General features: G+C 48.3%; 1 protein-coding gene across 1 annotated transcript; it reads right to left on the bottom strand.

The window, feature by feature from the left end:
* Positions 1-786: 786 nt before the first annotated feature.
* On the bottom strand, positions 787-16,226 carry apcdd1l (adenomatosis polyposis coli down-regulated 1-like). The gene is made up of 4 exons (XM_086005185.1): positions 15,835-16,226; positions 14,179-14,326; positions 11,231-11,756; positions 787-1,754 (listed from the first exon to the last, which is right to left on the bottom strand). Exons 1-4 carry the CDS (start codon positions 15,893-15,895, stop codon positions 987-989), a joined length of 1,503 nt encoding a protein of 500 aa, XP_085861311.1. The 5' UTR covers positions 15,896-16,226; the 3' UTR covers positions 787-986.
* Between the last annotated feature and the right edge of the window lie 1,624 nt (positions 16,227-17,850).

Below are 17,850 nucleotides of genomic sequence, written 5' to 3'. Positions count from 1 at the left end.
AATGATCCCGATAATTTTTTTGGGGGGGGCGGGTGCGTGACCCTCTAAGGGGCTGCACAGCCCATTCAAAATGCCACTGTTTTTCCTATTTAAAAGCCCATGAGCCGGCTGCGCGGGAGTTGCAGTTCTACCCCCAGGCCTCCGATCTCCTCCACCACCGACCCTTCCAATCTCCCCCCAAGGCCTCCAATCCCTCCCTCCCTCCTCTCTGCTCCCCAACTGCGGCCTGGTATTTCTCAAACTGGCAGGCTGCGGCCGGGAGCGGAGACAAAAAATGTTAATCAGGTTCTGCCGTTAAATTCGGCAGGGCCTGAGGGAAACACATTCTTGCAGGAGTTCTGACCTCAAAATAGACCCCCGCTCCCTCCATGTTACCGTGTTGGTGCATGGCGTTACCGTGTTGGTATGTTGGTGCAATGTGTTGCTATGTTGGTGCGTGCTGTTACTATGTTGGTGCATGGTGTTGGCATGGTATTTCATTGTGACTCAGTGTGTTGCAGCATCAATGAACGGTGCTATGAAGAGAGAAATCTTTCGATTATAATCCTCACTTCATTGAGTTCCTCATTTTAGCCTCGTTTTTACAGGAAAGCACCAAGTGGAGGCCAACTGCCCCATTGCTCGGGAGCGAATCAGCTCTGGCTGACCTCCAGGTCCTCCTCACTCATTGATGGCTGGCACAGCACAGCTTCGTGGACCTGGCATCAGATCCGCTGGCCTGTACCCTCACGGGAGAAAATAACCTCCGCACATTTATAAATGGGAGAGCTGCAACGGCACGATTGATGAGTGTCTGCAACAATTTAATATTTTTCAAACTTAGTTTTAACAAAATTTGAACTGAAAATACGAAATCTCACAACACGTGGAAGTTTTTCTCGCTGTGGGAATAAGAGCAGGGAAATGCTCAGAAGAGAGGCTGGTGAAATGTCTGCAGTAGTCATCTTGAAATGAGGCCTTGCGTTGGGTCAGGAGCCTGTGTTGGTTTAGTTCAGGAAAAGCTCTGCAAAAGCCAACAGTAACCCCAATCCCACCATCCAGAGGCTTTCCCACACTGCTGTTCCGTGGCTCCCGGTCTCTCCGTGGCGGTGCTGCCTCACCCGCATGGCGGTCCCCTGGGCCTCCCCGGAGCACTGGAGGAGTGGAGCCTGGTAGGAAGTGGCCCGTTTGCCTGGAGTGCTGGGGCTTGTACCATCAGTGGGCCGTCCCCCAAGGAACAGCAGGTGGCGATTGGGCGAGTCCGACTCGATCCTGACCAACTCGTACTCGGTGTGAGGGAGCTGGAAGCCCAGCACCTGGCAGCCATTGGTGTGGGTGACGTCCTGCTCCAGCCCCAGCAGCCACGAGCCAGCCTCCCCGCAGGATCCTCTGGTGGAGGTGTTCAACAGCGAGGCCGTGGCTGCATCCAGGGGTGTCACTTGGGCCCGCGTCGTGGTGAAGGCAAAGTCGGTGCCCCCCCTTGCCCGGGCAGAGGGCGTGCCCTCGCTGTAGTTGCCCCAGGCGCGGACCAGAAACGTGGGCTGTCTGCAGGCTGGGTCGGAGTAGTGCGCGAAGCGACCCTCCCAGGTGCGGCTGCTGTCGTGGAACGTAAAGTACCTGGTGAGGAAGAGGACAGCCGGGCGCCCCTCGCACCCCTGGCTTGCCCACTGCCCACCCAGGCGCGTGGAGACCTCCTGCTGGGCGGGCAGGATGGGCGGGTGCCGCTCATCCGCCTGGTAGATGATCCTGCAGGCCGCGCAGGGATGTACGTGATACTGTGGAGCAGAAAGGGGAGAATCACTCAGAGCATCTGAGATTGGTCATGGTTCACCCTCTCATTACTGTGACTTGGTTTCGTGCTCATTGAGATGTGGGCCATTAATGAGTGGATTGGGACACAAATCATTAAATGTAATAGCACGGGTTAATAAGGCAATAAAATACGTAAACCCAGCACTGCGGTTCATTTCTAGAGGGCTGGGATTGTAAAGCGGACAAGTTATGTTCGACTTTGATAGACCATTGGTGAGACCTCACTTGGAGTACTCTGCACAGTTCTCCTCTCAATATTAACAAAAGGATGTAGAGGCACTGGAGAAGGTGAAAAAAAAAGATTTACAAGAATGATGTTACCAGTCAGTGAGAGGTTATACCTATCTGGAAAGACTGAACCGGCTGGGGCTCTTTTCTCCCGAAAAGAGAAGACTGAGGGGTGACCTGATAGACAGACGTCTTTAAAATTCTGAAGGGGTTCGATAGGGTAGACGTAGAGAAGATATTTCCACTTGTGGGTGAGACCAGAACTAGGGACCATGAATATAAGATAGTCACTAATAAATCCAATAGGGAATTCAGGAGAAACATCTTTACCCAGAGTGGTGAGAATGTGGAACTCGCTACCACAGGGAGTGGTTGAGGCGAATAGTATAGATGTATTTAAGGGGAAGCTAGATAAACACATGAGGGAGAAAGGAATAGAAGGATATGCTGATAGTATGAAATGAAGTAGGGTGGGAGGAGGTATGTGTGGCACAGACCACTAGGTCCGAGTGGCCAGTTTCTGTGCTGTATATTGTATTGTAACACCTCGCATTTCAGACAAAAAAGCAAAATATGATGATGATAGGTCAGTGACCAGATGCGTTAATTCTCCTCGCCTCTGAGTCATTGTTTTAGGCTCCACTCCAGAGACTTGAAACGCTGCAGCCTATTTGCGCACAGCAAGCTCCCACAAACAGCAATGTGATAATGACCAGATAATCTGTTTTTTAGTGATGTTGGTTGAGGGATATATATTGGCCAGGACACCGGGGGAACTCCCCTGCTCTTCTTCGAAATAGTGCCATGGGATCTTTTACGTCCACCTGAGAGAGCAGACGGGGCCTCAGTTTAACATCTCATCTGAAAGACGGCACCTCCGACAGTGCAGCACTCCCTCAGTACTGCACTGGAGTGTCAGCCTGGATTGTATGCTCAAGTTCAAAATGGTATGACGGTATTTAAGATAGAAATTAGGAGATAATTGATAAACTAATCAAACTTAGAGAGGATAACACCCCTGGTCTGGATGGATTGCATCCGTGAATATTAAAAGAAGCAAAGGAAGAGATAGCAGAGGCACTATTACATATATATAAAGAGTAATTGGTACGGATTCCAAAAGAAAAGATCATGCTTGACCAACCTTACTGAAATCTTTGAAGAAGTAACAGAAAGAGTAGACAAGGGTAATGTAATAGATTTGGATTTTGAAAAGTCCCAATAGACTCATGACTAAGGTGCATGTGGAGTCAGGGGACAAGTAGCAGAATTGTTAAGAACCTGGCTGGGAGTGTCAGCCTGGATTTTGTGCTCAAGTCTCTGGAGTAGGACTTGAACCCACAACCCTCTGATTCAGAGGTGAGAGTGCTACCCACTGAGCCACAGCTGACACCTCAGTGGCACTGTACATTATTGTGGCTGTAGTGTGGGGTCAGTGCCTGGAAGCTGGGCTTGGGTGCAACCATCCATTCAGCAACTTCATTCAGAAAGATGAAGGAGTGGGGAAAACACAGGCTCATGGATATTTGAACGCTGCCCTGTTCACTTATGGGACACAGCTTCACTTTCTGGATGTCTTTGTGAACCCTTTCCTGATGAAACAACTCATTTTAAATTTAAATAAAAGGCAGGATTTTAGGAATAATTTCCCCTTCATCATCTTCAATGAGTTCAGCATGAATCTCTTCCACAATTCTTCATTCCTATCGTCAGGCTTTGACTTTGACAGGGTTCAAACTGCACTTGGTGTAGGGGGACATTAGCAGTTTATTTCCCCCCTTTCTCCTGCAAAGCTATGCCAACACAAGGGGTTTGTTACACTCCAACCCTCCTCTCGCTGGTAAATTTGCCCCATTTCTAGCGGTTTAAAAAGCTGCTTTAGTTTGGGTGAACCTTCTACAGGAAGAATGACTGAGTGTGTCCCGTCAAATGGGCCAAAAGTGGGACAAATCCGAGGCGGAGGGGAAGGGAGGAGGGACAAATTAGTTAAAAAAACAGCTCAGCCAGTTTGACTTCAGCCAGGTGCTCCGTCAAACTCTCTGGAGCTTCCGTCACCAGAGTTTCAGCCTCAGCCTCCAGGTGCTCCTGCTGCCCAGGAAGGGGGGAAAAAGAGTGGGAGAGCAATAGTGGTAGGGGATTCTATAGTAAGGGGAACAGATAGGCGTTTCTGTGGCCGTAGACGTGAATCCAGGATGGTTTGTTGCCTCCCTGGTGCCAGGGTCAAGGATGTCACTGAGCGGCTGCAGGGCATTCTGGAGGGGGAGGGTGAACAGCCAATGGTCGTGGTCCACATTGGTACCAACGACATAGGTAAAAAGAGGGATGAGGTCCTGCATCAAGAATTTAGGGAGCTAGGTAACAGATTAAAGAGCAGGACCTCAAAGGTTGTAATCTCTGGATTACTCCCAGTGCCACGTGCTAGTAAGTATAGGAATGGGAGGATAGAGCAGATGAATGCGTGGCTAAAGAGTTGGTGTAGGGGGGAGGGTTTTACTTTCCTGGATCACTGGGCCTGCTTCTGGGAAAGGTGGGACTTGTACAAGTCGGACGGGTTGCACCTGAACCAGAGCGGGACAAATATCCTTGTGGGGAGGTTTGCTAGCACTGTTGGGGGGGGTTTAAACTAACTTGGCAGGGGGATGGGATACAGAGGGGAGCTGAAATAGGGGGGGATGTGCTGCCAATTATAGAGAAAAAAACAAGTCAGCTTGGTAGACAGGGCAAATATATAAGGGCAAGGCTGGATGGCATCTATTTTAATGCAAGGAGTCTTGCGAATAAGGTGGATGAACTGAAGGTGTTGATAAACACATGGGAGTATGATATTGTTGCTATCACGGAGACATGGTTGAGGGAAGGGCAAGACTGGCAGCTCAATATTCCGGGGTACAGAATCTTCAGGCGAGACAGAGGGGGAGGTATAAGAGGAGGGGGTGTCGCAATATTAATTAAGGAGTCAATTACTGCAGTAAGGAGGGATGATATATTAGCAGGGTCCTCTAATGAGGCCATATGGGTGGAGCTTAAAAACAAAAAGGGGGCAAGCACTTTGCTGGGAGTGTACTATAGGCCTCCAAACAGTCAGGGGGAGATAGAGGAACAGATATGTAGGCAAATCTCAGAGAAATGTGCAAATAATAGGGTAATAATAATGGGGGATTTCAACTTCCCCAATATTAACTGGGATAGTCAGAGTGTGAAAGGCTCAGAGGGTGTAGAATTCTTAAAGTGCATCCAGGAGAGCTTTTTGAGCCAGCATGTAGAAAGTCCTACAAGAGAGGGGGCGGTACTGGACCTAATTCTAGGGAATGTGGCCGGCCAAGTGGAAAAAGTGCTAGTAGGTGAGCACTTTGGTGATAGTGACCATAATATGGTAAGATTTAAGGTGGCCATGGAAAAGGACAGGGATGGGCCGGAAATAAAGGTTCTAAATTGGGGGAAGGCCGATTTTAATAGGATAAGGCAGGATCTGGCCAAAATGGACTGGGATCAGCTACTTGTAGGAAAATCCGCATCGGAGCAATGGGAGGCTTTCAGAAGGGAGATTGAGATCATACAATGGCAACATGTTCCCGTAAAGGTCAAGGGTGGTTCCAAAAACCACAGGGAACCTTGGATGACAGGGGATATACGAGAATGGATTAGGAAAAAAAGGAGGGCTTTTGGTAGATACAAAAGGCTAAAGACGGAGGAAGCCCTAGAGGAGTACAAAAAGTGCAGGGGGATACTTAAAAAAGAAATTAGGAGATCAAGGAGGGGCCATGAAATAACACTGGCAAGCAAAATAAAGGAAAATCCGAAGATGTTTTATAAGTATATTAAGGGTAAGAGGATAACTAGGGAAAAAATAGGGCCCATTAGGGACAAAAGTGGCAATCTGTGTGTGGAGCCGGAAGATGTAGGAGGGGTTCTAAATGAATTTTTTGCATCTGTTTTCACTATGGAGAAGGACGATGTAGACATAGAAATAGGGCGGGGGGACTGTGATATGCTCGAACATATTAACATCGAGCGGGAGGAGGTATTGGCGGTTTTAGCTGGCCTAAAAATGGATAAATCCCCAGGCCCGGATGAAATGTATCCCAGGCTGCTGTGTGAGGCAAAGGAGGAGATTGCGGGGGCTCTAACACATATATTCAGGACCTCTCTGGCCACAGGGGATGTGCCAGAGGACTGGAGAACCGCTAATGTAGTACCATTATTCAAGAAGGGTAGTAGGGAAAAACCGGGGAACTACAGGCCAGTGAGCCTAACATCAGTGGTAGGAAAATTATTGGAAAAAATCCTGAGGGACAAAATTTGTCTCCACTTGGAGAGGCAAGGATTAATCAGGGATAGTCAACATGGCTTTGTCAAGGGAAGATCATGTCTGACTAATTTGATTGAATTTTTTGAGGGGGTGACTAGGTGTGTGGATGAGGGTAACGCAGTGGATGTGGTATACATGGATTTCAGTAAGGCCTTCGATAAAGTCCCGCACAGGAGACTGGTCAAGAAGGTAAGAGCCCATGGAATCCAGGGTGCCTTGGCACATTGGATACAAAACTGGCTTAGTGGCAGAAGGCAGAGGGTGATGGTCGAAGGTTGTTTTTGTGACTGGAAGCCTGTGGCCAGTGGGGTACCACAGGGATCGGTGCTGGGTCCCTTGCTGTTTGTGGTCTACATTAATGACTTGGATATGAATGTAAAGGGTATGATCAGTAAGTTCGCGGATGATACAAAAATTGGTAGGGTGGTAAATAGCGAGGAGGGTAGCCTCAGTCTGCAGGACGATATAGATGGGTTGGTCAGATGGGCGGAACAGTGGCAAATGGAATTTAACCCGGAAAAGTGCGAGGTGATGCACTTTGGGGGGACTAACAAGGCAAAGGAATACACAATGAATGGAAAGACCCTAGGCAAGACGGAGGGTCAGAGGGATCTGGGTGTGCAAGTACACAGATCCCTGAAGGCGGCGGAACAGGTGGATAAGGTGGTAAAAAAGGCATATGGGATACTTGCCTTCATTAGCCGAGGCATTGAATATAAGAGCAAGGAGGTTATGATGGAGCTGTATAAAACACTGGTTAGGCCACAGCTGGAATATTGTGTGCAGTTCTGGTCGCCACACTACAGGAAGGATGTGATCGCGTTAGAGAGGGTGCAGAGGAGGTTCACCAGGATGTTACCAGGGCTGGAGCGCTTCAGCTATGAAGAGAGACTGGGCAGGTTGGGTTTGTTTTCCTTGGAGCTGAGGAGGCTGAGGGGGGACATGATTGAGGTGTACAAAATTATGAGGGGCATAGATAGGATGGATGCTGAGGAGCTTTTTCCCTTAGTAGAGGGGTCAATAACTAGGGGGCATAGATTCAAGGTAAAGGGCGGGAGGTTTAGAGGGGATTTGAGAAAGAACTTTTTCACCCAGAGGGTGGTTGGAGTCTGGAACTCACTGCCTGAAAGGGTTGTGGAGGCAGAAACCCTCACAACATTTAAGAAGCATTTGGATGTGCACTTGAAATGCCATAGCATACAAGGCTACGGGCCAAATGCTGGAATATGGGATTAGATTAGACAGGGCTTGATGGCCGGCGCGGACACGATGGGCCGAAGGGCCTCTATCCGTGCTGTATTACTCTATGACTCTATGACTCTAACTGCCGGGTTCAGCGACAAACCCTGTTCCAACGCCGGCACTCTCGAGCGAAGCCATGACAAGACCGGGCTGTCTGTCTGGGTCAAACTATGCTGTAAAATGTGCAGCCCCTTCTGGGACTAGTCACTAGAAAAGGGAAGGCTGGGGGCGACCTGATCGAGGTCTTTAAGATTATGAAGTGGTTTGATAGGTTAGACGTGGAAAAGATGTTACCAGAACTAGGAGCCATAAATATAAGATAGTCACTAATAAATCCAATAGGGAATTCAGGAGAAACCTCTTTCCCCAGAGAGTGGTTAGTGCTACAGGTACACTATCCCTTATCCGAAAGCCTTGGGACCAGCTGAGTTTCGGTTTTCGGAATTTTTCGGATTTCAGAAGGTATTATTATAAGACTGGGAAATTTGTATTTAATATAAATTTTAAAAGTTCAGGTTACCTCTTGCGACTGTTCCGTGTCTCATTCCCCTTCCTGCTTCTCTGGAAAGCCGGATATCGGCTGACTCCTACTAAGCTGGCCCGCAAATCAGGTCGGGTGGGGGGGGAGAAAAGAATATCGGACGGGCCGCGGTTCAGGTCGGGGGGGGGGGGGTCGGGTCGGCGGGGGGGTCGGGTCGGGTGGGGAGAAAAGAATATCGGACGGGCCGCCGTTCAGGTCGGGGGGGGGGTCGGGTCGGCGGGGGGGTCGGGTCGGGTGGGGGGGGGGGAGAAAAGAATATCGGACGGGCCGTGGTTCAGGTCGGGGGGGGGTCGGGTCGGCGGGGGGGTCGGGTCGGGTGGGGGGGGGAGAAAAGAATATCGGACGGGCCACGGTTCGGGTTGGGTCGAGGGGGGGGGAGAAAAGAATATCGGACGGGCCGCGGTTCGGGTTGGGTCGAGGGGGGGGGGGAGAAAAGAATATCGGACGGGCCGCTGCAGCTATCGGACGGGCCGCTGTATTGTTGGGTTCACTCTCCCGGTACCTCCTTCACACTGCCCGGCTCGGCCTGCAATCTCCTACCCAGGAGGGAACACTGTGACCCTCTGCCCTGCTCAGCGTAAGTCGTGCGCCACTCTGGTCATGTCGTGCGCACGACTTACGCTGAACGAAAAAACTTTCGGTTTTTAGAGGTTTTCGGTTTTTGGAAGTTCGGATAAAGGATAGTCTACCTGTACTAAGATTCTAGATTTAGGTACCACCGACTTCAACAGAATGAGACAGAGACTGTCCACAGTAAACTGGGCAAATCTGTTAATGGGCAAAACAACAGAAGATCAGTGGGAGATGTTTAAAAAAGAATTTAAGGTGATACAGAACCAGTTTATACCCCTGAGGGCAAGAGCTCTATTTGCCAAAAACCCAGCCATGAGCGACTAAAGAGGTAAAGGGCAGCATAAAACTTAAAGAAAAAGCACACAAAAATGCAAAAAATAGCACAGATCCTGGCGAATGAGAAATATATAAAGAACAGCAAAGTTGACAAAACAGAAACTTGCAAGGGATATCAACATCAACTCAAAAAACTTTTACAACTATATTAGGAAAAAGAAGGTGGTCAGGAGCAACGATGGCCCCTTGAAAACTGATATCGGTGATATTGTCAATGACAATGGGGAAATGGCGGACATGTTGAATAATTACTTTGTGTCAGTATTTACAGTAGAAGAGGATAGCATGCTGGAAATCCCAAGGAAACTAATATTGAATCGGGGCGAGGACTCAACAAAATTAACATAAGCAAAATAAAAGTAATGAAGAACATAATGGCACTAAAGACGAACAAATCTCCAGGAAAAGATGGTTTCCATCCCAGGGTTTTAAAGGAAGTAGGTGAGTACATTGCAGATGCCCTAACTATAATCTTCCAAAGTTTTCTCGATTCGGGAACCGTTCCTTTAGATTGGAAAATTGCGCATGTCACTCCGTTATTTAAGAATGGTGAGAGAGGGAAACCAGGGAATTATAGACCAGTTAGCCTAACATCTGTTGTCAGAAAATTGCTAGTCTATAATTAAGGATAGGGTGATTGAACACCTTGAAAATTTTCAGCTGTTCAGAGAGAGCCAGCATGAATTTGTGAAAGGTAGGTCATGCCTGACAAACCTAATTGAATTTTTTGAGGAAGTGACTAAAGTAGTGGACAGGGGAAATGTCTATGGATGTTATTTATATGGACTTCCAGAAGGCATCTGATAAAGTCCCACATAAAAGACTGTTAACTAAGGGTGAAGGCCATGGAATTAAAGGCAAATTATTGACCTGGTTAGAAAATTGGCTGAGCGGCAGGAGACAGAGAGTAGGGATAAAGGGTAGGTGCTCAAATTGGCAGGATGTGACTAGTGGTGTCCCGCAGGGATCTGTGTTGTAGCCTCAACTATTCACCGTATTTATTAACGACTTAGATGATGGGAAAAAAAGCCACATATCCAAATGTGCCGATGACACAAAGAAGGCGGCATTGTAGGCAGTGTAGACGAAAGCATAAAATTACAAAGAGATATTGATAGATTAAGTGAATGGGAAAAACTGTGGCAAATGGATTTCAATGTAGGCAAATGTGAGGTCATCCACTTTGGACCTAAAAGGATAGAACAGGGTACTTTCTAAATGGTGAAAAGCTAAAAACAGTGATGGTCCAAAGAGACTTGGGGGTTCAGGTACATGGATCATTAAAAAGTCAGGAACAGGTACAGAAAATAACCAATAAAGCTAATGGGATGCTGGCCTTTATATCTAGAGGACTAGAATACAAGGGGGTAGAAGTTATACTGCAGCTGTACAAACCCTGGTTAGACCACACCTGGAGTACTGTGAGCAGTTCTGGGCACCACACCTTAGGAAGGATATATTGGCCTTGGAGGGAGTGCAGCGTAGGTTTACCAGAATGATACCCGGACTTCAAGGGTTAAGTTATGAGGAGCGATTACACCAATTAGGGTTGTATTCCCTAGAATTTAGAAGGTTAAGGGGTAATCTGATCGGTGTTTTCAAGATATTAAGGGGAACAGATCGGGTAGATAGAGAGAAACTATTTCTGCTGGTTGGGAGTCTGGGACTAGGAGGCAGAGTCTAAAAATTAGAGCCAGGCCTTTCAGGAGTGAAATTAGGAAACACTTCTACACACAAAGAATGGTAGAAGTTTGAAACTCTCTTCCGCAAATGGCAGTTGATGCTGGGTCAATTGTTAATTTTAAATCGGTGATTGATAGATTTTTGTTAACCAGAGGTATTAATGGATATGGGCCAAAGGCGGCTATATGGAGTTAGGTCGCAGATCAGCCATGATCTCATTGAATGGTGGAACAGGCTCGAGGGGCTAATAGGCCTCCTCCTGTTCCTATGTTCCTATAGAATGTGGCACTCGCTACCACAAGGGGAGGCAAATAGTATAGATGCATTTAAGGGGAAGTTAGATAAGTGCATGAGGAAGAAAGGAATAGAAGGACATGCTGATAGGGCGAGATGAAGTAAGGTGGGAGGAGGCTCGTGTGGAGCATAAACACCAGTACAGACCAGTTGGGCCGATTGGCCTGTTTCTGTGGTGTAAGATCCCATGTAATTCCACAATGTTGAAATGTAACAGGTAGGCACGCACTTACCAACGCTGCCTGCAGAGGGCGCTGATAGCCAGTAGGCCGATGATGCATCCTCTGAGCCCAGTCCGTGTGAATGTCTCCCAGGAAGAGCTCCTCGACCACCTGCTCCCGCCGGTGGACCTGCTTCTCCACCCGGACCAGGCCGAGCTCGTGCATCGCGAACCGGAGACCGGCCGTGCAGTCACGCCCGGTCCTGGCGTTCAGGATCTCATAGGTGCCGCCTGGCGACCAGGCTCTCCCGAAGCAGCCTAACCCGCCACATGAGCGGTTTGCCCGGTCCAGGATGGCCGTCGTCACCTGCCCGCCGTAGAAGGCCAAGGCCACTTGGTAGAGGCGGTAGTCGGCCTCGGTGGCTCCGCGGGTGATCCAGGAGGCCTGGCGCAGGCGGATCTTGCCTTTGATCACCAGGGTGTAGGCGGGCCTTGTGCACTGATGGTCAGTGTAGTAGAACTGGTAGGCTTTAAACGTCCCGTTCAGATAGAACGTGTAGGATCTGGTGATGAATTCAGGTCCAGGACGCACCTCACACCTAGGAGAGGGAGAACAAATAGAATCACACGCCCGTACCCTAACTCGCACCGTCCCGTTCACCCTTCAACCCTGTGCTCACTGACCAGCATTGGCTTCTGGTCCGGCAACACCTCGATTTTAAAATTCTCATCCTTGTTTCCAAATCCCTCCAATACCTCGCCCCTCTCTATCTCTGTAACCTCCTCCAGTCCCATAACCCTCCGAGACATCTGCGCTCCTCCAACCCTGGCATCTTGCACAGATCCGATTTTCAGCGCTCCACCTTTGGTGGCCGTGCCATCAGCCATCTGGGCCCTAAGCGCTCCAATTCCCTCCCTAAGCCTCTCTACCTCTCTTTCCTTTAAATCGCTCTTTAAATACCTACTTCTTCCCTGTCCGAATATCTTCATATGTGGCTCAGTGTCAAATATTTCAAAATTATGCTCCTGTGAAGCGCCTTGGGACATTTTACTATGTTAACGGCGCTGTATAAATGCAAGTTGTTGTTGTTGTTATACATGGCATGGGGATAAAAGGTGTATTTCCCCCTCTGGTTCCAGGAGGCTACAAAGCACGACTAGAGACCAAGAACCATAAGCTAATGGTGCCGTTCTCTGTGCTCCTCTCCTGGAGATCTTTAGACGCCAGCTGTCCTCTCATCCCAAGTGGCCCTGCCTCACCTTCAGGAGTAGGCAGTGAGTGCTGGGAGGCCATTCTTAGAATAACATAGAAAGTACCATTCGGCCCAACCAGTCCGTGTTGGTCATTATTCTTCACACGAGCAGTTTCCCACCCTGTTCCCCTATCCCTTTATCCCTCTTTCCTTCAACTACCAATTCTTAAATCTTCACTTGTTTCAAACATTAACTCCAGTAGTGCATTCCAAAGTCTCGGAACCCGCTGTGTAAATAAAGTTTCTCCTGATCTCTGACCTAAATCTCTTATATTTAACCTTATATTCATGTCCCCCATTACGGAGTCCTCAACAGCCTGTTTCTATTTATTCTGTCCAATCCCTTCATAATTTTAAACACCTCAATCAAATCACCCCACAATCTCCTGTTCTAGCAGCCCCAATGTTTGAAGTAAATTCAGCCTTGGGAGGCATCACAGCTGAGCCTGATACTGTCCTCACCCAATATCGACCTAAATGCACTTTCCAGAAGGGGGTCACTAGGTTAGTGATCAAGGACTGAATTTTTCCTCCCTAACAGGGTCACTGAAACCGATTGTAGCCTCCAAATATAGGGTTAGATCAGATCAGCTTAGTAGAACCATAGAATCTTAGAAATTTATGCCACAGAAGGAGGCCATTCGGCCCATTGTGTCTGAGCCGGCTGAAAAATAGCTATCCAGCCTAATCCCACTTTCATTGCTCTTGGTCCGTAGCCCTGTAAGTTACAGCACTTCAAGTGCATATCCAAGTACTTTATAAATGCGGTGAGGGTTTCTGCCTCTACCACCCTTTCAGGCAGTGAGTTCCAGGCCCCCACCACCTTCAGGTGAAAAACATTCTCCTCAACTCCCCTCTAATCCTTCTACCAATTACTTTAAATCTATGACCCCTGGTTATTGACCTCTCTACTAAGGGAAATAGGTTCTTCCTATCCATCTAATCCAGGCCCATCATAATTTTATACACCTCAATCAAGTTTCCCCTCGGCCTCCTCTGTTCCAAAGAAAACAACCCCAGCTGATCTAATCTTTCCTCATAGCTAAAATTCTCCAGTCCTGGCAACATCATTGTAAATCTCCTCTCTACCCTCTCTAGAGCAATCACATCCTTCCAGATGGTAACCAGAACTCTACGCAATCCTCTAGCTGTGGCCTAACTAGTGTTTTATACAGTTTAAGCATAACCTCCCTGCTCTTATATTCTATGCATCGGCTAATAAAGGCAAGTATCCTGTATGCCTTCTTAACCACCTTATCTACCTGTCCTGCTACCTTCAGGGATCTGTGGACATGCAATTCAAGGTCCCACATGTCGCGCTGCGGCCGCCCCACACGTCGCGCTGCGACAGCCCGAAACATCACACTGCGACAGACCAACATGACAAACGGTGACAGCCCCACGCGTCGTGCTGCGACAGCCCCACGCGTCGCGCTGCGGCCGCCCCACGCGTCACACTGGATATAGGATACATTTACTTTAAAAGTACAGATGGATACATTCCTGCCTGTACACTATCAGCACAGAAATATGGTACCTTGTGTCAGCTACAAATTTGGGAGCAAATTGCTTAGAAAATGTCGTTGCGAACCAGCTATTTTGGAGATTAAAAGAAGCTTACACAACATGCCAGAGTTTACCCAGTGCAGTGTGAAGCTTACAATGCAACAGATGCAATTATATCATCGGGTTTCCATGCACACTCACTTTGAAGGGAATCCGATCTGTTCCTCACCCGCCCCCCACTCCCAGCTGGTGTTTCTCTTACCCTGTAGAGACCCAGTGCCCTTCCAGCCTGGGTGGAATGACAGCTGTAATCCTGGCCCCGTCCTGTGGGTGGCGCAGTTGATGCTGGCACGGAGGTTCCCAGTGCAGCCTCCCTGAGCGGAGCCTCGCTGATTCACCACGGACCAGCCCTGCAAATAAAGAAAAGAAACCTTCCGAGAGCTTTCAACTTTCAAATAATATGTCAGCCGTGGCTCGGTGGGTAGCACCCTCGCCTCTGAGTCAGAAGGTTGTGGGTTCACAGTCCCACTCCAGGGACTTGAGCACAATAATCCAGGCTGACACTCCAGTGCAGTGCTGAGGGAGTGCTGCACTGCCAGAGGGGCCGTCTTTTGGATGAGACGTTAAACCGAGGCCCCGTCTGCTCGCTCAGGTGGACGTAAAAGTCCCGTGGCACTATTTCGAAGACGAGCAGGAGAGTTCTCCCCGATGTCTTGGACAATATTTATCCCTCAATCAACATCAAAAATAGATCATCTGGTCACTATCTCATTGCTGTTTGTGGGAGCTTGCTGTGTGTAACTTGATTGCGGCGTTTCCCACATTACAACAGTGACTACACGTCAAAAAGTACTTAATTGGCTGTAAAGCACTTTGGGACATCCTTAGGTCGTGAAAGGCGCTATAGAAATACAAGTCTTTCTTTATACAATCCTGTGGGTGCCCCAGGGCTTTTAAATATTTCACTTCTTAACGAACCAGACACAAGCCACTCATCTGACCTTTGTGAATTTGAGGAGTAAAGCAGGACTTTCCCCCGACACCCCCTTCCCGTTAATTTTAACGGCCTGCAGCTGACCATACAGAGCTGGAAGTGTTCCGGGATCGATCCCTGATCCCTGTTAGTTTTGCTGCTCTAAGCCGGGCCAGCTGTTGGCCTCCGTGCCCAGAATAGGGAAGGGAAAAGTCAGCCAGGGCTCCCTCTCCTGATTGTTACCCCTACTTAAAAGAGGCCTGGTGAGGGCAGGGTCAGGTGCGATGCCATCTGTAGTCGAATAGCTTCCAGCCCCTCATTGTCTGGGTTTACATGTGAGACTGAAGAGCTGATGTGGAAGGTGTTGGTCACCCCTCTGCCCTCTGATCACCTCATCTTCAGGATGCACTTTTCTCAGTTAGACTCCGAGTGTTGTCTCCCACCACAGCTCAATGCACCAAATGGACTGGCAACGTAAGACAAAACAAGCAGAAGCTGCTCGGGTTTGATCGCTGCTCTGTGCTGAGTTGACTGATTTCAGCCACAGCTTACTGTCCTTGCAAACAGAAAGCTCAGCCAGCAAGATCCCACAAACCAAAGCGAGGTGAAGCGGCAATGAGCCAATTATCTTTAGATACCTTCAGCTCTGTCTCTCCCTCTGTCTGTGTCTCTCTCGCTGTATCTCACTGTCTGTCTCTTTCTCTCTCTCTGTCCCTCTCTGTCTCTGCTCCCACTCTTTCTGTCTCACTCTGCCTTTCCTCTCTCTCTTTCTCTGTCCCTTTCTCTCTGTCTTTCTTTCTCTCTCTCTCTGTTTCTCTCTATGTCTCTTTCTCTCACTGTCTCTTTCTGTTTTTGTCTCTCTGTCTCTCTCTTCCTCTCTCGGTTTCTTTCTCTCTCTATCTCTCTATATATTATATCCAAATGTTACAGCAGTCAGTGACTCACCAGGAAATGTTGCTATGATCCACACACTCAGGTTCAGCTTTAAAAACCTCACCAAAAACATATCTAATTCTTGAAGTGAAAGAGGTCTCAAGTCTGTAAAACTCCCAGCGATGGAAATGAATCAGATTCACGTCTCAGTGCACAGCAAGCAGAGAATGAGACTCAGCAAAGGTACCGATCCCTGGGCCAATAATCCTTGAAAGTGGTGCGTTTCAGCTCTGTGTTAACTACCCAGCATTGTGGAGTCGCAGGATCCACCTCAAACAACAGACAGCGCACGGAGAATCAGCAAGGTTTAGCTTCTGAAAATGAAGGACACTTTAAAATCTCTGTCTGGTTTATTGAAGTGGGAGTGCAGACACTAAACTCCAGCCCTGTGAACGTACTGAGAGCAGTCACAATGTCCAAAACTGAGGAGAGAGGGGTGGAGCCACCTGCTGCTTGTCAGCTCTTGTCACTCCCACTAACAGTCAGACAGTAGAGCATATACTCCCATCACTCCCACTAACAGTCAGACAGTAGAGCATATACTCCCATCACTCCCACTAACAGACAGTAGAGCATATACTCCCATCACTCCCACTAACAGACAGTAGAGCATATACTCCCATCACTCCCACTAACAGTCAGACAGTAGAGCATATACTCCCATCACTCCCACTAACAGTCAGACAGTAGAGCATATACTCCCATCACTCCCACTAACAGTCAGACAGTAGAGCATATACTCCCATCACTCCCACTAACAGACAGTAGAGCATATACTCCCATCACTCCCACTAACAGACAGTAGAGCATATACTCCCATCACTCCCACTAACAGTCAGACAGTTGAGCATATACTCCCATCACTCCCACTAACAGTCAGACAGTAGAGCATATACTCCCATCACTCCCACTAACAGTCAGACAGTAGAGCATATACTCCCATCACTCCCACTAACAGTCAGACAGTAGAGCATATACTCCCATCACTCCCACTAACAGTCAGACAGTAGAGCATATACTCCCATCACTCCCACTAACAGTCAGACAGTAGAGCATATACTCCCATCACTCCCACTAACAGACAGCAGAGCATATACTCCCATCACTCCCACTAACAGCAGGACAGTAGAGCATATACTCCCATCACTCCCACTAACAGACAGTAGAGCATATACTCCCATCACTCCCACTAACAGACAGTAGAGCATATACTCCCATCACTCCCACTAACAGACAGCAGAGCATATACTCCCATCACTCCCACTAACAGCAGGACAGTAGAGCATATACTCCCATCACTCCCACTAACAGACAGTAGAGCATATACTCCCATCACTCCCACTAACAGACAGTAGAGCATATACTCCCATCACTCCCACTAACAGTCAGTAGAGCATATACTCCCATCACTCCCACTAACAGACAGTAGAGCATATACTCCCATCACTCCCACTAACAGTCAGACAGTAGAGCATATACTCCCATCACTCCCACTAACAGCAGGACAGTAGAGCATATACTCCCATCACTCCCACTAACAGCAGGACAGTAGAGCATATACTCCCATCACTCCCACTAACAGCAGGACAGTAGAGCATATACTCCCATCACTCCCACTAACAGTCAGACAGTAGAGCATATACTCCCATCACTCCCACTAACAGCAGGACAGTAGAGCATATACTCCCATCACTCCCACTAACAGTCAGACAGTAGAGCATATACTCCCATCACTCCCACAAACAGTCAGACAGTAGAGCATATACTCCCATCATTCCCACTAACAGACAGTAGAGCATATACTCCCATCACTCCCACTAACAGCAGGACAGTAGAGCATATACTCCCATCACTCCCACTAACAGACAGCAGAGCATATACTCCCATCACTCCCACTAACAGCAGGACAGTGGAGCATATACTCCCATCACTCCCACTAACAGCAGGACAGTAGAGCATATACTCCCATCACTCCCACTAACAGTCAGACAGTAGAGCATATACTCCCATCACTCCCACTAACAGCAG

This window comes from Somniosus microcephalus, chromosome 13 (genome assembly GCF_052327205.1).
Source record: "Somniosus microcephalus isolate GS21.2 chromosome 13, FLI_Smic_1.0, whole genome shotgun sequence".
Lineage (NCBI taxonomy): Eukaryota > Metazoa > Chordata > Chondrichthyes > Squaliformes > Somniosidae > Somniosus > Somniosus microcephalus.
This window is presented reverse-complemented; position numbering and strand designations above follow the sequence as displayed.

Coding starts and splice junctions, on each gene's coding strand:
- apcdd1l (XM_086005185.1), bottom strand. CDS start 15,895: ATGTTTTTGGTGAGGTTTTTAAAGCTGAACCTGAGTGTGTGGATCATA. Junction 14,327..15,834: donor GATCATAGCAACATTTCCTG/GTGAGTCACTGA, acceptor CTTTATTTGCAG/GGCTGGTCCGTGGTGAATCA. Junction 1,755..11,230: donor GCCCTCTGCAGGCAGCGTTG/GTAAGTGCGTGC, acceptor TCTGCTCCACAG/TATCACGTACATCCCTGCGC.